Below are 20,040 nucleotides of genomic sequence, written 5' to 3' on the forward strand. Positions count from 1 at the left end.
GCTTTCCCTCCCTCACTTTTTCCTTTGTAACACTCATGACTGCTTCTCTGTTTCTCGAGTCATCTCTGCATTAACTCCCCTTCGTGGTCACTAGAGGGCTCTCTGATGCCTTCTAAAAGAGCAACTGCTTTTTTACAATGCCCCCCACCCCCACCCCTCCCATAGAGACAGAGTCTCACTATGTGGCCCAGGCTGGTCTCAAACTTCTGGCCTCAAGTGATCCTCCTGTCCCTGGCCTCCCAAAGTGCTGGGATTACAGGTGTGAGCCACTGCACCCAGCCCACTTTTTTTACTCTGAAGTGATTCCAGTCATCTGTGTGTGTAACTGCATCCTATGAGAAGAGCACAAATATTGCTGTTCCATGTTCTCCACTTTCATTTTCCACTACAAATGAAAAGCAATTTTTGAGACTGAATCTGTTGCTATTTTAAAGGTTATTGTGGGAAACTGAGCTAAAGGAGTTAGCATCTTTATTTTTGTATCAAAGATAAAGGTTATTTTGAAACTATTAGGATTTTTACACAATTCTGAAATCTGTTGCTTTTGTAAACAAATTGTTTGATCTTAGTGATCCCCTTACTACTACCACCAATTCACTTCACAAAGTCAGTTATGAGTTGACCAGACTTTGTTCTGAAAAACAGAAACAAAACACCTGATTAAACTCTTGAGTATGGCATAGGAATTTTTTAAAAGAATGCATTCAAGGATTCTTTTCCTTTCCTTCAGTGTCATTAATGTTAAAAGAGCAGCCACTGTTTTGTTGAAACAAACAGCTAAACTTCAGAAATAAGAACTAGCACACTTAGACAAACAGGAGAGCAGGGGTTTGAAGCCAGCTGTGGAAGAGCATCCCTGCTGTCTTAAGAAGCTTTTTCCCCATAGTGCCTATAGTTTCCAAAGAAACTCAACTTCCTAACTGTGTTAACTTAATTTTATTAGAACACTACAGTTGAGTGAGAACGTGCAGAAGATGTCAACGGAAGAGAATGTTGTGCTAAGATAATGGCCTCCTGCTGCTGCCTAAATGCTGAAATGAGGTTGAGATGTTTTTCAAGGCTAACTTCACAGAATCACTCTGTTTAGTGACTTAATTGTATCCCACCAATTACTGCTGGTGACTTACTCACCCTTGTACAGTGTTTGCATAGCAGAGTGAAGTTTACTTATTACCCTCTTTCTCTTCAGTGCTTTAAAGAAGAAACCTTCCTTGTGTGTGTTTTTTTTGTTTTTTGTTTTTTGTTTTTTTGAGACGGAATCTCGCTTTGTTGCCCAGGCTGAAGTGCAGTGGCATAATCTCAGCTCATTAAAACCTCCACCTCCCGGGTTCAAGCGATTCTCCTGCCTGAGCCTCCCAAGTAGCTGGGATTGCAAGCATGTGCCACCATGCCTGGCTAATTTCTGTATTTTAGTAGAGACAAGGTTTCACCATGTTGGCCAGGCCAGTCTCGAACTCCTGGCCTCAAGTGATCCACCTGCCTTGGCCTCCCAAAGTGCTCTGATTACAGGTGTGAGTCAGGGCGCCCAGCCCCTCCCTTGTGTTTCAACCAATCGGAAGTGAATTTAACTAGATGTAGTAACCTTTTTTTTCTTTGCTTCTAAAAAAGTTACAGTTTACTGATAAAGTTAAGTCTGGTTCTATCCTAGATGAAATAAATTCAATATTAATTCATGTCTAAGTTACTTGGGTTAAAACACTTTCAGCCACCCAGATTAATTAAAGTGGAGCAGTGAAGGCCCCTGGCTGGGAGATGGCCTCCAGAGGAGCAGCTGCAGGGCATGTTCTAGGCTTAGCGACAGAGGCAAGCAAGGGACTGGTGTCTCCGGTGAGAGGTGGGTTTGATGTGTCTCTGCCCTATACTGGTCTCTCTTCTCCTTTATAAAATCCTCTGTGGTCAACTGACTCCTGCGTATCGCAGTAGAATAAGACTGCACAGTTGCTGGTAGGTGAGTTTAAAGTCTTAATCTATGCATTCAGAGAAATATTTTTATATGCTTTGTGTAATTTATAACAAGGATTTTTTTTTTAGCTTTGTTAACTGTGAATTCACCCCTCCTCCTCCACTGCATATTTAAAGCATGTGTTCACAGTGTGTAAACATTCACTGAAGATTTTTTCTTTGTGCATTGCTGACTGTTCAAACATAACAAGTATTATTAAAATTAAATATTAACTGACCGACCTATACGCCTTCGTTTTGGCTTCCTAAACAGCACTATAGTTCTAATCATAGGGGGTTCAAATTGTTGGACAGTCCCAGAGACCAGGCGCTCTGGAGGAAGATTAGAAGGGCCCTCTCTCCACCTGAGCCTCCTCCACATCCCGCTCATACATCCCGCTCATATCCTGTCAGTAGCACCTGGGGACGGATATTTTGTGCGGTGTCTTTCCTTCCAGTTCACAGCAGTCGGCTTCATTTCCCTGGAGTAGCCAGTTAGATGGAGGTCATCCCCTATTAACCACATTTTTTGATTATCCTATTTACTTTACCCAACTGAGCCTCTCCTTTGGGTTGTCAGCACCTGTCAGGGCCTCAGTGAGCTCAGAAGCAAATCCCAAGACAGGAGAGGAAACACAGCCTTACACTTCCAGATTTTTAGCTGAGAATGATGCTGAATGAGTCTGCTTTTCTGTTGGTTCAGGCCAGCTAGCACCTCACAAAGCAGACGTCAAGCCAAATTGGCCTAATAAATCAGAGAGCATAGCAGAGACCTTTTCTTAGCACCACGGAGAGGCAGAATAATTTGGGCATTTGTGCTTTCATACTTGCTTTATCACAGGGATGGAAGTCATCTTCCATATACTCATAAACATCCTGGGCAGAAACAGCCTGCCAAAAAAATGCGATTAACCTTTAACAAATGGTCCTGCAGTACAAGCTGACCCAGAGCATATAGAAAAAACCAATCAGAGGATCCACCTCCATCTGTATCTACTGCAAACCATTTAGGGTTGGGGAGAAAACCACCATCACCCACACCCACTCACATCCTACCAAGACAAAGTTAGGGGAAATGAGAGCGAGACAGGAGACCAGAACACTTAGGAACAAGGAGAAGAGATCCATTCCAAATAGAAGGCCTGTGCCAGGCGGACTCTGACCTGCAGAAAAGGAACTCTTTGTTGGCTTGCTCAAGAAAACAAATTTAATTCACCCCTCACATCTTGTCTGGCAACCTGGGACTGTGGGTGGCTTCTCTCTGGGCAGGAGGTGGCCTCTCAGCTTCTTTGTGCTCACACATTCAGCTTTGGCTGGACTGAGGAAAATGAATGACTTGGAAGCCTCACCGGTTATAGGAACTGCCTGGAACAGACTTCAAAATAAGCAAGGAAGTAAAGCATCATGTACTTCTTAGTCCCTAGAGAAACAGGCGTAGAGGGCTGAGGGATGACATGAACGTGGAGGTGTTCAGAGCAGCTTTCCCAAGAGGCCCCAGGTCAGATTTCAGGGCCTTTCTCACCTTTTACAATATCTGCACAGCAGAGCAGGAACTACTGGCAATTACCCAGGGAATTTTGGCCGTGAAGGCAATATTTGCAGCCAAGAACTCTTGGGTCTGAAGTTCAGGTAACTACAACCATGTACATGTGTAGAAAATCTTCCTCTTGGCCTCCTGCAAAGATCCTAATCCCCAAACCTTGTGAACAAGCACAGAAAGACTAGTGTGTATATATTGTTGACCATGTCGTTTTATTTATCAGTACTCCATTTTTAATGGATTCAGGCAGCACCCCAGAGGACAGGACGGAATTCCTAGGGGTGGTCTGGCCCAGCCGCAGTCTTCTCTTCCAGGAGGAAAAAGCTTTTTATTAAAAAACAGAAACTAAACTTTAGAAAGTATGAAAAATCAGAGGGAGAACAGAGGTCATTTCATGAAATCGTTATTTGAAAACAGTGTAGTGTGCAAATAATACTCGTTTAGGAATCAGGAGACTGGGGACTAGTCTAACTGTCTCAAACTAGCTGTGACCTTAGGCATGTCATTTACCTCTTAGGGCTCGTTTCGTCATCTAAAGCATTCAGCACAGTTACTCTGTGAGGCTTTACAGGTGCAAAATCTTAAGGTGCCCCCAATGTTTGCCATCAAGTCCATTCTGTGGACATATTTGGTGTCATTTCCTTCCTGATGAAAACCAGGAAAGGCCAGGAGGAAATCCCAGGAATATATTTTAGGCAAGTCCAGCATCTCTGGCCATCCCGTAGAAGATGCCTCTAGCTGCAATGAGGTTGGCTGGAGAATCAAATTCAGCTACTACTCCTTTGTCCAGGACCAGGACCCTAGTCAAAAAAGAGAGAAGTGGTCAGGTTTGCATCAGCCCTGACCTGGTCGCGTCGTCTAATCCTGCTCTTCTGGGTACTTGCTCAGGCCCACAGTGACATGCCAACCCACCCAGCACAGCTGCCGCACCACATGTGCACGCTTGCAAGGCCGGTTATTTTAGCCATTCTGTTAGTTCTGGCAAGTGAAGCGGTTTCTGGGATCAAACACCAGGTCCTATTCATCTCTGCTAGTTGGGGCTCTGAAAACCTTCCCTAATGAGCCCTTCCCCTTGCCGGGGTCACAGGACTTCAGCAGGCTGTGCGCAGGGAGCCACGGGCCTGTGCGCTGGGCTCTGTGCACATCCATCTGCTTTGTGTCGGCTCAGAAAAGCACACAGCAGGAAACCAGCTGCAGCAAGGCTGACACTGGAATCTGGGCCTTGGGCTGCAAATCTGGCGGCGGCGGCGGCTGCTGCTGCTGCTGCTGGTGCTGCTGCTGCTGCTGCTGCTCGGTGGGTCTCCAGCTCACACACAAATAGCCAGGCCTGGGCCCGGGGTTAGAATGTCCCACCATCCACTCACCGGGTGCACCTGGTACAAGGCCAGTGGGCTGGCTCCACCAGGGTACGGCAGGAGGGAAAAGGGCTCTCCCCAGCCTGGAGAAGTGCTCCTCCATGGGAGGGGGCTGACTGCATTCTGATTCTCAGCCTACTGAGCTCTCCCACATGTGTCCTGAGAAGGACTGTGTCTGTGACATCACTGCCTGGCCACTGCCCCCCAATCCCAACCCCAATCCAAAATCAAGGTCTTCAGTGGCTTTTGATTGCTCTTAGGTAAGGACTGAATGCTCTTCCATGGTCCTCAAAGTGCAGCACAGTGCGGCCTGTTCTCCACCCCCATCTTGGTTCTACTGCCTCCCTCCCATGCACTCCAGCCTCCGGTACCCTCCTGCCTTGGGGCATGTGTTGTATCCTTTGCCTGCAATTTTCAGCTCGCTCCCTACCTTGTTGCCTCACCTCCATCCTCCAACTCATTCTTTCAGGCTTGGCTGGTGCATCCCTTCCTTAGAGGAGAAAGTGCACTGGCCACCCTGTGTGGATAGCCTTTTTCCGGCCTGCACACACAGGCCTTTGCTTCCTTCCTGTGGGTCCTATTTACACGTCATTATTTGATTAATTTCTGCTTGTTCCACTAGAATGAATGAACTCCCAACCTCCAAGGTCGCTCCAAGCTCCCCACCCTAGGGCTGCTGGTGAATGAAACAGTTTTGGTTAGGCCTGGGAACAGGTCCTCTGAGGCCAGCCCTGTCCCTCCTCCAAACCCAGGGCTCAGCACTTGCTGCCCACCCTCCCTTCTTCCAGTGGGGTCCTAAATGGGAGTAGCGGGTAAGGGTAGGAGAGGGATGGAACAGACAGAGGGTAGCATCAGGCATTCTCAGCTTGGCTCCCAAGACACTGCTGGCTACATGGGGGCACTTCCAAGAGAGACAAGATCTGACCCATTGCCCTGTCCATGGCACCCTCCCCACCCCACCATCCTGCAAGTGTTTCTTGAGTAAATGAAGGCCTGTTGGGTTATTCCCACTATACTCCTTCAAAAGAAACTTCTCTGAGCCTCCTGCCTCCTCTTCCCTTCTAGTTTCTAGGGAGCGCAGCCTGCCAGGCCAGGGCCAGTTCACTCCCGTGAGGCTTCTGAGTCACCCAGCCCTCTCTCCTCAACCTCCAGCACCACACCTTGACATCTGGCACAGTGAGGGAGTGGTCTGCCTCTCCAAGGAAGCCACAAGCTTCTGAGGGCATGGCCCCTTCCCTCATCCTTGGAGGGCCTAGTGCAAGAATTAGAGCAAGGCGCTGGGGAGGACACTGTCATTTCTCAGGATCACCTGCAGTTTAAATACCTTTCATTGACTTTTGGCTTTTTTGAGACAGAGTCTGGCTCTGCACCCAGGCTAGAGTGCAGTGGCGTAACCTCTGCCTCCTGGGTTCAAGTGATTCTCCTGCCTCACCCTCCTGAGCAGCTGGGACTACAGGTCCCTGCCACGACGTGAGGCTAATGTTTGTAGTTTTAGTAGAGATGGGGTTTCACCATGTTGACCTGGCTGGTCTTGAACTTATGACCGCAAATGATCCGCCTGCCTCGGCCTCCCAAAGGGCTGGGTTTACAGATGTGAGCCACTGTGCCCAGACTTCATTGACTACGACAATCCCACGAAGCATCATTTTCATTTGAAACAGGCTCAGAAAGGTTTTGCAAATTGCCCAGGGTCACACAGCAGCCTGAGACTCTGAACCCTCTGGCTCAGACACAGTGCTCTCCCCACAAGGCTCAGCTCCTCATGGTGCTGTCAGGGTCCAGCTGCTACCTGAGCTGCTGCTTATCTGCAACCAGAGTGGCTGTGAGACACCAATGAGGTGAGGGACATGCAGGCACTCTGCCAGCAGGTTTCTCAGGAAGTGATGAGACTCAGCATGAAGCCTCCAGTTCCCTTTACATCGCCTCACGGAGGAGGCAGGATACAAGTGGCCTGCGCACAAATGCAGTGCCTGTGGAGCCCAGTGTGCCCTTCCCCATGTGTTAGAAAATGTTATTGTTGGTGCTGGGCATGGTGACTCACACCTGTAATCCCAGCACTTTGGCAAGTGGATCACTTGCGGTCAGCAGTTCGAGACCAGCCTGGCCAACATGGTGAAACCATCTCTACTAAAAATACAAAAATTAGCCAGCTGTGGTAGTGCATGCCTGAGGTTGCAGTGAGCCACTGCACTCCAGCCTAGGCAATAGAGCAAAACTCTGTCTCAAAAAAAAAAAAAAAAAAGAAAAGAAAAATAAATGAAAATGTCATTGTATACCCCACCCCTGAGCCCAGGCCACCCCACTCTGGTCTGCCCCTTATCTAGATCTCAGGAAACTCTGCTCTGCCCACCATGCCCTAGCAATCCCAGGAACATTCCCTTGTTCGATAATCCTAATCTGCCCTGCCCACTCCTGATGCCCCAGGTGGCCCCACCAGTTCCCCATTGCTCGGGTTTCCATGTCCCACCTGGTGTAGTCCATGATAGTGTTAAGCCGGTGTGCAATGGTCAAGACAGTGCAGGTATCAAACTGGGTGCGGATGGTAGCCTGGATGAGGTTGTCAGTCTCGAGGTCGATGGCAGCTGTGGCCTCGTCTAAAACCAGGATGCGGCTCTTGCGGAGCAGGGCTCGGGCCAGGCACACGAGCTGCCTCTGGCCCACGCTGGGAGTGGAAAAGGTAGGCATTTCCAGCTAGGGGCCTCCCACCTGCCTCCAGGCCTCATTCCCAGACCTGTTTCACTCCTCAGCAGCCCAGGACTGGTTTTCTGTCTCACTTTTCCCATTTCTGCCATAGCCCAGCCCTCTGGAACGGAGCAGAGGTCTGGACACCATTGGGATAATGAGGGGCTTGGGGAACGAGCCAGTGCTAAAAGGCATTGTGAAATCCCTGGTCTGCTCTTGGCACCCTTGGCCTCCTCTCTCGGTGCTTTCTTCCCCATCCTTGCTTTTCAACTAGTGTCGTGATGTTTCTCTGCTTCACTCTATCAGTCATTTACACCTTAGTAAGAACATGCTTGCATGGCTCTTCTCGGATATTTGCAAATAGGCCACATGATGCCATCTTGCTGAGCCTAATATCACACAATTCAGGCAGTCACCTCCCACCCCATAGGGGATACAGACCAGGGCTCTGCTTCAGGGACAAGAAAAGGGCAGGGCAGCGGAAGACACGGGGACTCTTTGTGTCTGGTCACTGAGGAGGTAAAGGAGGGGCAGGACACACGCCTTCAGCCTCCTGCCGTGGAAGCCAGAGCCAGCAGACAAAATGAGGCTGTGTTCCCAACCACAGAGGCCGCAGCATCCGCACATCCAAGGACAAATACCTCAGCCCTTCCCAAAGGCGTGAGTCACCACAGCCGGAGTAAAGTCCAGCCTCTTTCCCTGGCCCATTCCCGCAACTAATGAAGGTTTTGGCAGCAGAATGAGCCGCCGGATAGAACTCAGGGCTGATTTACGGTGGAACTGGCACAGGACACAGGTTATACTTAAAGTGGCTACAAGCTCAGTGAGGGAGGAGGGGAGCTGCTTTCTGTCTCTGATCCTGGCACGTGTCAGGGTGGGGCATGCTCTGGGGGAAGTGTTAAGAGCAAGCAGGTGAGAAGAATGGATCAAGCAAGAGATAGTCATGGGGCACAGGGTCTGGAGAGACCATGTTTGTCCACCAGCCACCCCCACGTGGTTATGTAAGTGAGAGCCAGTTACGATGCCCATTTAGTCTTAAGGGCTGCCTGGGTGGCAAGGGAGTCCCACCAGTTGTCCAGGTGAGGGAGGTGACTGATACAGCAAAGAAAGGTTTGGGACAGAGCCAGAGTCCCCGCTCTGCCTCTTACCAGCTGAGCTGCTGCGGGGAAATCATTTCAAACTGTGGAGCCTCGTTTCTGGCCCACAGGACCACGGTAAAGATTAAAGGAGAAAACGGAGGCCAGAGTGCTTTCAATATTGTTCAGTGCTGGGCAAATGTAAAGTTTTGTTTATTTTTTTCTTGAGACCAAGTCTTGCTCGGTCGCCTAGACTAGAGTGCAGTGGCAAGATCTTGGCTCACTGCAACCTTTGCCTCCAAGGTTCAAGCGATTCTCCTGCCTCGGCGTCTCGAATAGCTGGTGCCCACCACCACACCTGGCTAATTTCTGTGTGTTTAGTAGAGACAGGGTTTCACCATGTTGGCCAGGCTGGTCTTGAACTCCTGCCCTCAAGTGATCCGCCTGCCTTGGCCTCCCAAAGTGCTGGGATTACAGGCGTGAGCCACTGTGCCCGGCCTTGTTTTAGTTTTTGAGGTCTGGGGAGGCTGCATGAGTATGGACTGAATATAAAAATGAAAATAGGGAGGAGGAGGAGGAGAAGAGGGAGGGAAGGGAGGAGGGGAAGAGCTGACATTTCACAGGAGCGCATCCAAGCGAAGCGCTTTTCCTGTCATCACACTGACCCTAACACTGCTCTGTCCAGATGGTAGCCACTGGCCCCATGTGGCTATTAGCACTTGAAATGTGACTAGTCCAAATTGAGACATTCTGTAAATGTGAAATACACACTGGATTTCAAACTTGTATGAAAAAAACGCAAAATATTTCTAATACTTTTATATCAATAATGTGTTGAAATAATATTTTAGATATACTGGGCTAAATAAAATATAGTATTATAGTTTATTTCACTTGCTTTTCCTTTTTAAAAAGTGTGGCTATGAGAAAAAAACATTAGTTATGTATGCATGGCTTGCATTGTTTTTATTGGGCAGCATAATGCAGAAGTATGGACTGTTATTATCTGCCTTTTAGAGTGAAAGAAAAGCAGGCACAGAGAGGTTAAGCAACTTGCCCCAAATCACACAGCTAGCACAGGTATAGGTATCTCCAACCTTTAGACTCAGTAAGAGGTGACTACTGGCCCCTCCGATGCATAGCCCAGTGGCTGAGGACATAAAATCTGGGGCTGTAAGAAAGCTCTGGAGGGAAAAGGGCTTCTTCTCACCTGCTCCATGGGTTCCATCCAGAACCATGCTCCCCAGCCCAAGCACAGCCTCGACAACCTCCCTGAACTGGTTCTCCCAGAGCTGGTTCAAATCCCAGACCTGCCTTCTCCCAGCTGTGCAACTTAGGTTTACCATCTCTGAGCCTCAGTTTCCTGATCGGTGAAGTGGGATCACGGACCACCGCTGGGGCTTGTGTGAGGAGTCGGCGGGACAATACACCGTGCCGGGCACACAGAATATGCTCAATACAAAAGGACAGCCCTGTGTACATCCTGGCTGGCCTCATCTCTGTGTCATTGGTGTCAGGTTTCCCAGCATCTGCCAGGGTTCCCCGGGGAGGGCTGCAGTTCCTGACCTCTCCACTCCCAGCGTTTACCTGAGATTCTCCCCGCCCTCAGAGCACTGGAAGTCCAGGCCTGCCGGCTGGGAGCTCACAAACATGTGCAGGTGGGACAGCTCCAAGGCCTGCCAAATGTCTTCCTCTGAGTATCTGCCAAAGGGGTCCAGGTTCATGCGCAGGGTCCCCGAGAACAGGATGGGGTCCTGGGGATACAACGTGGCCTCAGAGGCAGGCAGCTTAGGCACTATAAGGAGCCATGGGCCCCAGGTCCAGGGAGGAAGAGAGGGATTAAGGTGGCAGCACTCCTACTCTGTCCCCAGCTCCCCAGAGGAGACAATGGCCAAAGAGATAGAAAATTGCCTGTGGGGGAGTGATAAACCTCAGCTTTGCCAATCAGGAAGACCTCTGCTGAGGCGGGAACCAGATCCACTAATCTGACTCCAGAGTGTCCACTCGGCATAAAAAAAACATCCCAGAGAAGACAGAAACAGTGAAATGTAATTAGAGCTGGTAAAGAGACCGGGACAGAGTCTCAGGGGATGGGGTTCTTGGAGGGGTCCGTCCCCGTGTGCTGGCCCAGGAGGTCAAAGGACAGGGCCTGACTGGGCAGAGCAAGTCTGAGCTTTCCAGATCTGGGGGTGGCTCATTGGTGGCTCTGCTCTGTGCTGTCTGTCCCTCCCCACCTGCTGAAGCCTCTGATACTGGGGTCCCAGTCTCCATCCTCAAGCTACAGAACAGGGTGGGGCCTGCCCCCAGGGCCGTTGGTGAGTGTGGCCAGTCCATGCCAGGCTCGTACCTGCGGGATGATGGTCAGCTGAGAGCGCAGGTCATGGAGGCCGATGTCTGCCACATTGAGGCCGTCGATGAGGATTTCACCCTTTGCCGCCTCCAGGATGCGGAACAGGCAGAGGGTCATGGAGGACTTGCCAGCCCCAGTGCGGCCCACAATCCCCACCTGGACGGGAAGGAAAAGGGCTCTCAGGGGCAAGCTGAGAGGTCACAGGCGCATCTCCAGGACTCCCCTGGAGGTCGAACAAACATCTGACTGGAGCACTTGCTCTCTCAAAAGACCCAAGCCCCCCACAAGGGCTGTGGCCACGTCCACAGGCACGAACACATGCAGGTCCGCCCATCACACACGTACCTTCTCGCCACCGTGCACTTGCAGACTCAGGTCTCTCAGTACCAGATCTAGGCCTGGCCGGTAGCGCACAGAATAATTCCGGAACTCCACCTCCCCACGTAGGGGCCAACCTTTGGGAGGGCGGCTGCCTTCCACCACCCAGGGTGCCTGGCAGGAGGGGCAGATGGGGTTGCATTAGCTCCTGCCCAGTGCAGCCCTCTCTCACCTTTCAGTCTCTCTCCCCCAAGACCCCTCAATCCTCCCCCACTATGGTCCCTGGGAGGGTCCTTGGCACCCCTATAGCTCAGCCTTGTATTCAATGACCCCTTTATCCCTCTAACTTTATTCTCCACAAATCTACTCCAACACTCCCCTGTCCTTCCCCTCCCAGTCTCCCTGCTTGCCTGTGTTCCTTTTTTAATTTTTGAGAGACAGGGTCTCAATCGTGGTTCATTGCAGCCTTGAACTCCTGGGTTCCAGTGATTCTCCTCCCTCAGCCTCCCTAGTAGCTAGGACTACAACAGGCACATGCCACCATGCCTGGCTAACTTGTTTTGTTCTGTGACAAGTCCTTATTCTGTCACTCAGGCTGGAGTGCAGTGGTGCGATCACAGCTCACTGCAACCTTGACTTCCTGGGCTCAAGCCATCCTCCTGCCTCAGCCTCCTGAGTAGCTAGGACTACAGGCCTGTGTCAGCATACCTGGCTAATGTTTTAAAGAGAAACGCTGAAGAGACTGTATCTTGCTGTGTTGACCAGACTGGTCTCGAACTCCTAGCCTCCAGGGATCCTCTTGCCTAGGAGGATTCCCAAAGTCCTGGGAATACAGGTGTGAGCCACTGTGCCACACCTTATATTCCTTGAAGTGCCCTCCCTGCCTGCCCTAACTCCCCCTCTTATTACCTTTACCCATTCATTGTTACAGGGTGGCAGCCCAGTGCCAGGCAGTGGGGATACAATGGTATCCCCATTGAAACAGTCCTCACCCTCATGAGACTTACGTTCTAGTAGAGGGAGGCATATAATCAACAAACAGATAAGCAAATCTATACAATGTAAGAAGTGATGAGTGCTAGGGGCCAAGAAGTGCTTAGTGTTGCTGCTTTATCCAAGGTGGTCAGGGAAGGCTTCCTGGAGGAGGCAAAGACTGTAGTAAAGACCTGAAGGAGGTGAGGGAAGAAGCCAAGTGGATATCAGGAGGGAGGGCATGCCGGGCAGAGGAAACAGCAGGCATAAATGGCTCTAGGTGTGTTCTGGAGCACAGCAGCAAAGGCGAGAGGTAAGAGGCTGAGGCAGTGGTGGCCCCATCATGTAGGGCCTTGCAGGCCATTGTAAGCACTATGGTTTTTTTTTGGTTTTTTTTTTTTTTTTTTTTTTTTTAACTCTGATTAAGATGCAAAGCCATTAGAGGGCTGTACACAGAGAATGACGTGATCTGATTTTTTTTTTTTTTTTTTAATCTCTTGGCTGCTACAAGCAGAATAGACTAGCAGGGCATAAGATGATGGTGGCTTTGAGATAGGACTGGCTACATAACTTGGGAGGCCCAGTGCAAAATGAAAACCTGAGGCTTCTTGTTGAAGAATGATGGAGAATGTCAAGGCGCTGACGGCAGAGCATTACTCTAAACGCGCAGCTCTTCTGGGAGTGGAGACCCTGCGACTGCTCAGGCTATGTTCCCGTGGAGCCAGCCCTGCTTCGAGGCAGGTTCTCCTCGTGGCCAGAGGTGAAAAAGCAGAGCAGCAGGCGCAGACTGGTCTCGCGAGGAGGCACTGGAGAAGAGAACGGGCTGTGGGGTGGAGGGCAGACATGTATAGGATACAGAGACAGGAGCACGGGTATGCCTGCAGTAACGGGGCTGCTAGACATGAAGCGGGGGAACTGGAAGCTCCCAGAGAGTGAGGGGTGAAGGGCTGGAGGGTGATGCCTGGGGAAGCCAGGCTGGGGTCAGGCAGGCGGACTGGCAGGTGCAATGCAGGCCACAGAATCCACAAGGACTCCAAGAAGAAGGGAGAGGTCATTTTATTGGGACGTTGCTAAGAGGTTGAATTAGATGAGAACAGAAAAACATCCCCTGGATTTGGAACCAGGAAGGTCACTGGAGGAGCTGTCTCTGTGGAGCGAGGGCCAGAAAGAGGACTGCAGGAGGCAGATGAGATCAAGGCTGATGAGGAAGTGGATGGAGCTTGTGGAGACCATACTTTAAACCACGCTTCACGACAGAGGAGAACAGAGAAATGGGGCAGTGGAGTGCAGGGGGGAGGGTTTGCGTGTGTGTCTGGAATGGAAGATGCGATGGAATATTTTTGCATGTGGATGGGAAGCGTCCAACAGAGGGAGCAAGAATGACGGGAGATGGAGGGTGGGACTGAGGAAGCCAGGTCCTTAAGCAGCCATGGGAAGAAATGGAGGGGCTGGACTTTGAAACAGGAAGGGATGATTCCTGCTAAAAGTGAAAAGAAGATGACAGTGAAGGAGACACAGGCGGATTTAAAGACCGAGCGGCAGGAAGGTTGAGGGAGTTCACATCTTAGAACCTACTTTTTCATGGAGGTGTCAGGAAAGGTCGACGGCTGAGCAGGAAGGAGATGTGGGGTTTGAGGACAGAGATTATTCAAAAGATGTTTTTCTGAACGTGAGAACACGGGCTTCTTGGGGAAGCAAAGTAGGAAATGCAGCCGTGGTGTGTGGTTATATACTTGTCAACTCAGTGATTTTTCTCCTGCAAGGCTTTTTTTTTTTTTTTTTTTTTTAGACAGAGTCTCACTCTTGTCATCCAGGCTGGGGTGTAGTGGCGCAATCTTGGCTCACTGCAACCTCCACCGCCTGGGTTCAAGTGATTCTCCTGCCTCAGACTCCCAAGTAGCTGGGAATACAGGTATGTACCACCACGCCTGGCTATTTTTTTGTATTTTTAGTAGAGATGGGGTTTCACCATGTTGGCCAGTCTGGTTTTGAACTCCTGACCTCAAGTGATCCATCCGCCTTGGCCTCCCCAAGTGCTGGGATTACAGGCATGAGCCACTGCACCTGGTCTCCTGCAAGGTTTTGAGTGCTCGGTGCAGGCTTGAAGAAGGCAGATTGGTGGGCTCAGCGGGGGTGGGGTTTTGGAGGTGAGTACAACTGAGAGAGAAGGGTGAGGCAGGTGAGAGCATTTGTGTTGGTGGAGCATAGACTCTAGGCTGGCCGGGGAGGGAGGTGAAGGCAGAGAAGCTGATGGACAGAGACACAAAGGGGGGTCATGGGATTGGGGATCCCAGTGAAGGCAGACTGCTGTGACAGAGGGGGACTTGGAACATGAGAACAAGGAGGGATAGGAGCATGGGCCAAAGTTGGGATACTTGACACCGATGCTACAGTTTCTGGGCATGAAGAGGTCTGAGGTGTGACCATGAGAGGGGGCAGTGGAGAAAAGTCTAGAACCCCTAGTAGGGGACAACTCCTTTTCCCCAACAAAGGGCATGCTGCCCCACCTCCACTTTGCCCAGGCTGGTCTGTTTGGCTGGAATGCTCACCTTCCCACTGCCCACCCCACCATCTTACCTAGTCTATCAAGGCCTGTCCATCCTTCTCATCTAAGCTCATCTGCCCTGGTCACCCTAGCCGAAGGATCTCCCTCATCTGCCCACTCCGGGTGCACCACACCAGAGCTCTGGTCATCCATTGCAAAGCCCTGCAATAGGTCTTACCCCTCCCATAAATCAGAATCACCTGAGGGCAAACACCGTCTTGCTCAACTCTGATCTCTCTGCACCTCCTAGCACAGAGCGGTGGTTGATGCTCAGTAAGGAGTGAATGGATAAATGAATGAAGAGTCGCATACACAGCTGGCCCTGAGGTTTAGGGAGGGAAGGCCACCAAGCTTTCTTCCCCAGCTACTTCAGATTCCCCCTGTCCCAGGCTCATCCCAGTACCCACCTCTGTCTCTGTCTTGGAGTACTCCTTGACCCTCTCCACAGCCACGATGTTAGACTCCAAATCTGACATCATTCGTATCATCCAATTCAGAGCAAATGTCACCTGGCCAAAGAGACCGGGTTATAGGTGTGGTGATCTCCCCTCCCCACCACAATGGCTTTGGGAGGAGTTCAGACTCCTGGATCATGTGCCCATCAATGGGATCCTAGCCCATGGATGACAGTGCAGAATTAACCAAGGACCACCTCGTCTGCTGTTTCTCAAACTTTAATATGTATAAGACTTCCCAGAGAATCTTGTTAAAATGCAACGCCGGATTCCATAGTCTGAGGTGGGAGTTGGGACCTGAGATTCTTCATTTCTAACAAGCGCCCAGAGAACGCTGATGCAACTGGCCCATGGGCCACACTTTGCGTACCAAGGAGTCTTGATCAAAATGCAAAGTCCTGAGCCCCATCCTAGGTCTACTGAATCAAAATGTACATTTTAACAAGTTGATTCATATGCACACTGACGCTTGTGAAAACTGACCTTTCTGGATTGCTTTTTGTTTGCCAGCGCGTTCAAGATTTGAGCCACCTGAGGTATTAACAATGTGATCTGCTTTGCAAAAATTCCATTTGCATTTAGGTGACTCTTTGACAGTACAAGCTGGCATCAGGATGACCTGCCTGACCTGCAACCCAGGCTTCAGTCACCTTGTCTGTGTACTTTCTCTGCAAGCTTGTGAATGTGAGGGGTATGCCAGCCCTACACTGTCCTGACCTGTCACATGAGCCTACAACTTGCCCAGAGACAAGACAAATTCTGTTTGTCCTTTGGGGCTAAGCTCCAAGATCATTTCTACAACACCCCAAAGCAAGAAAACTCCTCTGCACTTTTTTTTTTTTTTTTTTTCTCTTGAGATGGAGTCTCGCTCTGTCACCCAGGCTGGAGTACAGTGGCATGATCTTGGCTCACTGCAACCTCTGCCTCCCAGGTTCAAGCGATTCTCCTGCCTCAGCCTCCCGAGTAGCTGGGATTACAGATGCCTGCCACCATGGCTGGCTAATTTTTGTATTTAGGTAAAGATGAGGTTTCACCATGTTGGCCAGGCTGGTCTGGAACTCCTGGCCTCAGGTGATCCACCCATCTCAGCCTCCCAAAGTGCTGGGATTACAGGTGTGAGTCACTGCGGCCAGTCCTCGTTCTGGGCTTTTAAAACCTTTTGTTTCTCCAGCCACAAAGACCTGCTTAGCCTGAAGCACGATGGCCTGCTGCTGGGGGTCTCTCCAGCTGGAGTATGAGGTGTCAGGCAAGGTCGACGGCTGAGCAGGAGGGAGATGTGGGGTTTGAGGACAGAGATTATTCAAAAGAATTATTTCTGAATGTGAGAACATGGGCTTCTTGGGGAAGGAAAGTAGGAACATCCAGCTGTTGTGTGTGGTTATAAACTTGTCAACTCAGTGATTTTTTTTTCTTTTTTCTTTTTTTTTCTCACACAGTCCCTGAGAGCAGACCCTGTGGCTGGTGCCCATACTGAGCAGGGAGGGGAACTCGGGAGATGCCTGGAACACCTGTGTGGTATCTGTCCCACTGGTGGCCCTGCCATGGGGTCCAGGTCATTCATACCTGCAAGGAGTAGGACACGGAAAGGCCCACCAGCCCCGGGTTCAGGCTGCTCCTCCCAATGACAGCAAATAGTGCAGCAAAGAGCACCACACAGTTCCCCACAAACTCCACTCCGACGCTCAGCCACCTGTGAGGGATCAGATGAGGAGGAAATGGGGCAGGGGCAGGGAGGGGCCAGTTTTCTGCTTAGAGGAAAGGAGGGACAAGGATGCTGAACACCAGAGAGCCTGCTGGGAATTCCTGGAGGAGCAGGGAGTGAGGGAGGCGGCTTCTGACCGGTTGGAGATGATGTAGGGGTAGCAGCTTTTCTGGTTGGCATCCACCTTAGTATCACTGATGGCCTCAAAGTCCCGGCTGCGGTTGTAGGCCCGGATGACACTGGCACCAGTCACTGTCTCCGAAAAGTGGGAGTAGATAGGTGAGCGGCTGACTGATTCCAGCCGCTTCAGTTGCCGTGATGTGGCTACATAGAAGCGCTGATGGAGGGAGAAGGAGTTTGGGGTCAGGGCCATGGAATCCCCAACTCAGTCCTGCCTGTCTCTGAACTCATCCATTTTCAGATGAGTCCTCCCAGCCAGCCTCACTCCCACCACGAGACATCACTGTCTTCCCCCACTTCCAAGGACCCAAGACTTGCGGCCTTGATGTGTCATTCACGCCTTCCCTCTGACCGTCTCTGCTTCAACCCCACACAACACTGCTCTGCCTCCAGTTTCCATCCTCTCCTCCGTGGCCTATAGTCCTGTATATCCAGGACTATACAGGATCTCTATCTGATGCTCCCCTAGCCCAGCACAGAGCACAGCCTACAGCATGGTCGCTGTACCCAGGTGTTGAGCATCTGTCCCTGGCAACTGACTAATTCATTACAGAACAGGAGTTCAGTGTCTGCAAAGGCCTTTTACAGTAGCTGTATCACCTCGTCTATGTTAAACACATGCATACACGTATGTTTAGACATGTGTAAAAGGAAGGAAAGGATAATGTGTCCCAAACTGTTGACAATGTTTCATCAAAAAAAACAGCCAACAGAAAGGCCAGGCATGGTGGCTCCCACCTGTAATCCCAACACTTCATGAGGCTGAGGTGGGCGGATTCACTTGAGGTCAGGAGTTCAAGACTAGCCTGGCCAACATAAAAAAACTCCATCTCTACTAAAACTACAAAAATTAGCTGGGCGTGGTGGTGCGTGCCTGTAATCCCAGCTACTTGGGAGGCTGAAACAGGAGAATTGCTTGAACCTGGGAGGCGGAGATTGCAGTGAGCCGAGATTGTGCAGCTGCACTCCAGCCTGAGCGACAGAGCGAGACTCCATCTCAAAAAAAAGAAAAAAAAAAGCCAACAGGAAAGTCCCAGTGCCAGCTACAATGTATAACTATTTCATTTTATTCTCTCACCAGCTCCATGAGGAAGGTCTATGAGTCATTCTATTTTACAGGTGAGGCAAATGAGTTTCAAAGAGGTTAAGTAATGGCTCCCCTAACATAAATGTTAAGCAATGACTGCCCCTAACAAAACCCTGTAATGCTGGTGGCCTGAAGCGTCCCAACCCTGTTGCCCCCGCCCATGTGGATGCCCCGCCCCACACCAGCACCACACCCACACTGGAATCACGCCCACCCCACACCTGCACCAAAGTGTAGAGCACAGCCAAGGGCAGGATGACCACAGTAAAGAGCGGCGTGCTGGCCACAATGACCACAAGAGTGGAGATGGCATTGAAGAAGGAATTGAGCAGCATGAGGATGACAGGGGCCAGAAGTTCATCAATGATGTAGATGTCCTTGGAGAAGCGGTTCAGGATGCGGCCTGAGGGTGTGGTGTCAAAGAAGGACTGTGGCGAGCGTATCTTGTTGTGCAGCAGTGCCTGGTGCAACACACGGGCAGCCTGGATGCCACCCGCTGCCATGGCCATGGCTGACAGCATCACTAGGAGCCCTGTTGGAGAAGGCAGAGGGCACTGGCTCACCTGGACTATTGAGCGGGCACGAAGGGGTAGAATCAGAGACATGGGTTGACCAGAGTGGGTTAGGGGGGCTTGGATGCAAGGGCATGGTTTGGGGCGCCTGGCAGCCCAGAGAAGAAGGGATATTGGAGCCCCTTCTGGACACTCCCGCAGGCTCACCTTGCAGAATTCCTAAGGCGGCATAGACGCCCAGCCTCAGGGAAGTGTTGTTCTGTCTATTGTCCACCATGGCATCATTCGTCCAGGCACTGAGCCACACATTGGCTCCAATGGCAGCCGCACTTTGGCCCACATACAGGAGACAAATGGCCAGTGTGGTACAGAGCCCCACAGCCTTGGCATAATCCCGGAACACACTCAGCTCCACCTATAGGGAGCAGCCATGGCAGTCAGGGACAGGAGACTCCATAAACCCTGGGGCTGCTGGGGCCTGCCTGTCCATCCCCTCCAGCCCCTCTTGCCCCACCGACTCACAGTGCCAATCTCTGCTTTCTCCTTCTGGGTCAGTACCCCATCTGCCTTCGCCTCTGTCACCCGCACCTTCTCTGATGGACCCAGGCGCCTCCGGGGTGCAGGCTGACCCTGTCCCTCCCCATCCGATGACAGGGCACTCAGCTGTCTGTGGAGGCAGCTGGTCAGGCCCAGGGAGGGGGCCTCAGGCACCCCCCAGGACAGAGGCTGGGAGTGTCAGGGAGAAACCTGTACCCCACCTGGCAGGGCTTGGGGAGCCCCGATACAGCCTCCTGGAGGGCTGGGGGCTCTCAGGAGCTCACCTCATAAACTGCTTCTGGACCGCATAGGTGACTGGATCACTGTCTGTCAGATCCGTGTGGTTGCTGAGTGTGTCTTCAATCAGCAGTGCCTCATTATCCTCCGCACCTTCCAGCGCTGCAGTGGGGTTGGAGGAAGGAGAGAGTTCAGCTAGTTCTCCCTGCACGCCCCTGGCATCTCCCATTCCCCACTCTAATGAAAGGGGCTCAATGGACAAGCATGAAAATAAAATGAGGGGGATTGAAAGGGCAACAAGAAAGACTTGGGTTAGGCAACAAGAAAAACTTCTCTTCACAAATTATGGAGAAAGGGACTCAAATACAAGGGTTAGGAACTTGGGCTCTGGAGTCAGACTGGCTGAGCTTAAAACCCATGTCCTTGGCTGGGTGTGGTGGTTCACGCCTCTAATCCCAGCACTTGAGGAGGCTGAGGCAGGCAGCTCACGAGGTCAGGAGATTCAGACCAGCCTGGCCAACATGGTGAAACCCCGTCTCTACTAAAATTAC

At 51.0% G+C, this 20,040-nt stretch overlaps 1 protein-coding gene across 1 annotated transcript in view; it reads right to left on the minus strand.

Annotated features, from left to right (window-relative positions):
* Window positions 1-3,674: 3,674 nt before the first annotated feature.
* ABCC3 (ATP-binding cassette, sub-family C (CFTR/MRP), member 3) overlaps window positions 3,675-20,040 on the minus strand; it is a 33,528-nt gene continuing 17,162 nt past the window's right edge. The window contains exons 16-27 of the mRNA XM_011999245.1: window positions 19,537-19,651; window positions 19,238-19,382; window positions 18,923-19,130; window positions 18,425-18,735; window positions 17,074-17,273; window positions 16,798-16,924; window positions 15,187-15,288; window positions 11,290-11,436; window positions 10,942-11,100; window positions 10,182-10,348; window positions 7,304-7,498; window positions 3,675-4,281 (exon numbers count right to left, since the gene is read on the minus strand). Coding sequence (XP_011854635.1) covers window positions 4,173-4,281; window positions 7,304-7,498; window positions 10,182-10,348; window positions 10,942-11,100; window positions 11,290-11,436; window positions 15,187-15,288; window positions 16,798-16,924; window positions 17,074-17,273; window positions 18,425-18,735; window positions 18,923-19,130; window positions 19,238-19,382; window positions 19,537-19,651 — 1,985 coding nt within the window. The 3' untranslated portion in view covers window positions 3,675-4,172. The remainder of the gene's footprint in view (window positions 4,282-7,303; window positions 7,499-10,181; window positions 10,349-10,941; window positions 11,101-11,289; window positions 11,437-15,186; window positions 15,289-16,797; window positions 16,925-17,073; window positions 17,274-18,424; window positions 18,736-18,922; window positions 19,131-19,237; window positions 19,383-19,536; window positions 19,652-20,040) is intronic.

The sequence above is a fragment of the Mandrillus leucophaeus genome, unplaced genomic scaffold (genome assembly GCF_000951045.1).
Source record: "Mandrillus leucophaeus isolate KB7577 unplaced genomic scaffold, Mleu.le_1.0 Scaffold59, whole genome shotgun sequence".
NCBI lineage: Eukaryota > Metazoa > Chordata > Mammalia > Primates > Cercopithecidae > Mandrillus > Mandrillus leucophaeus.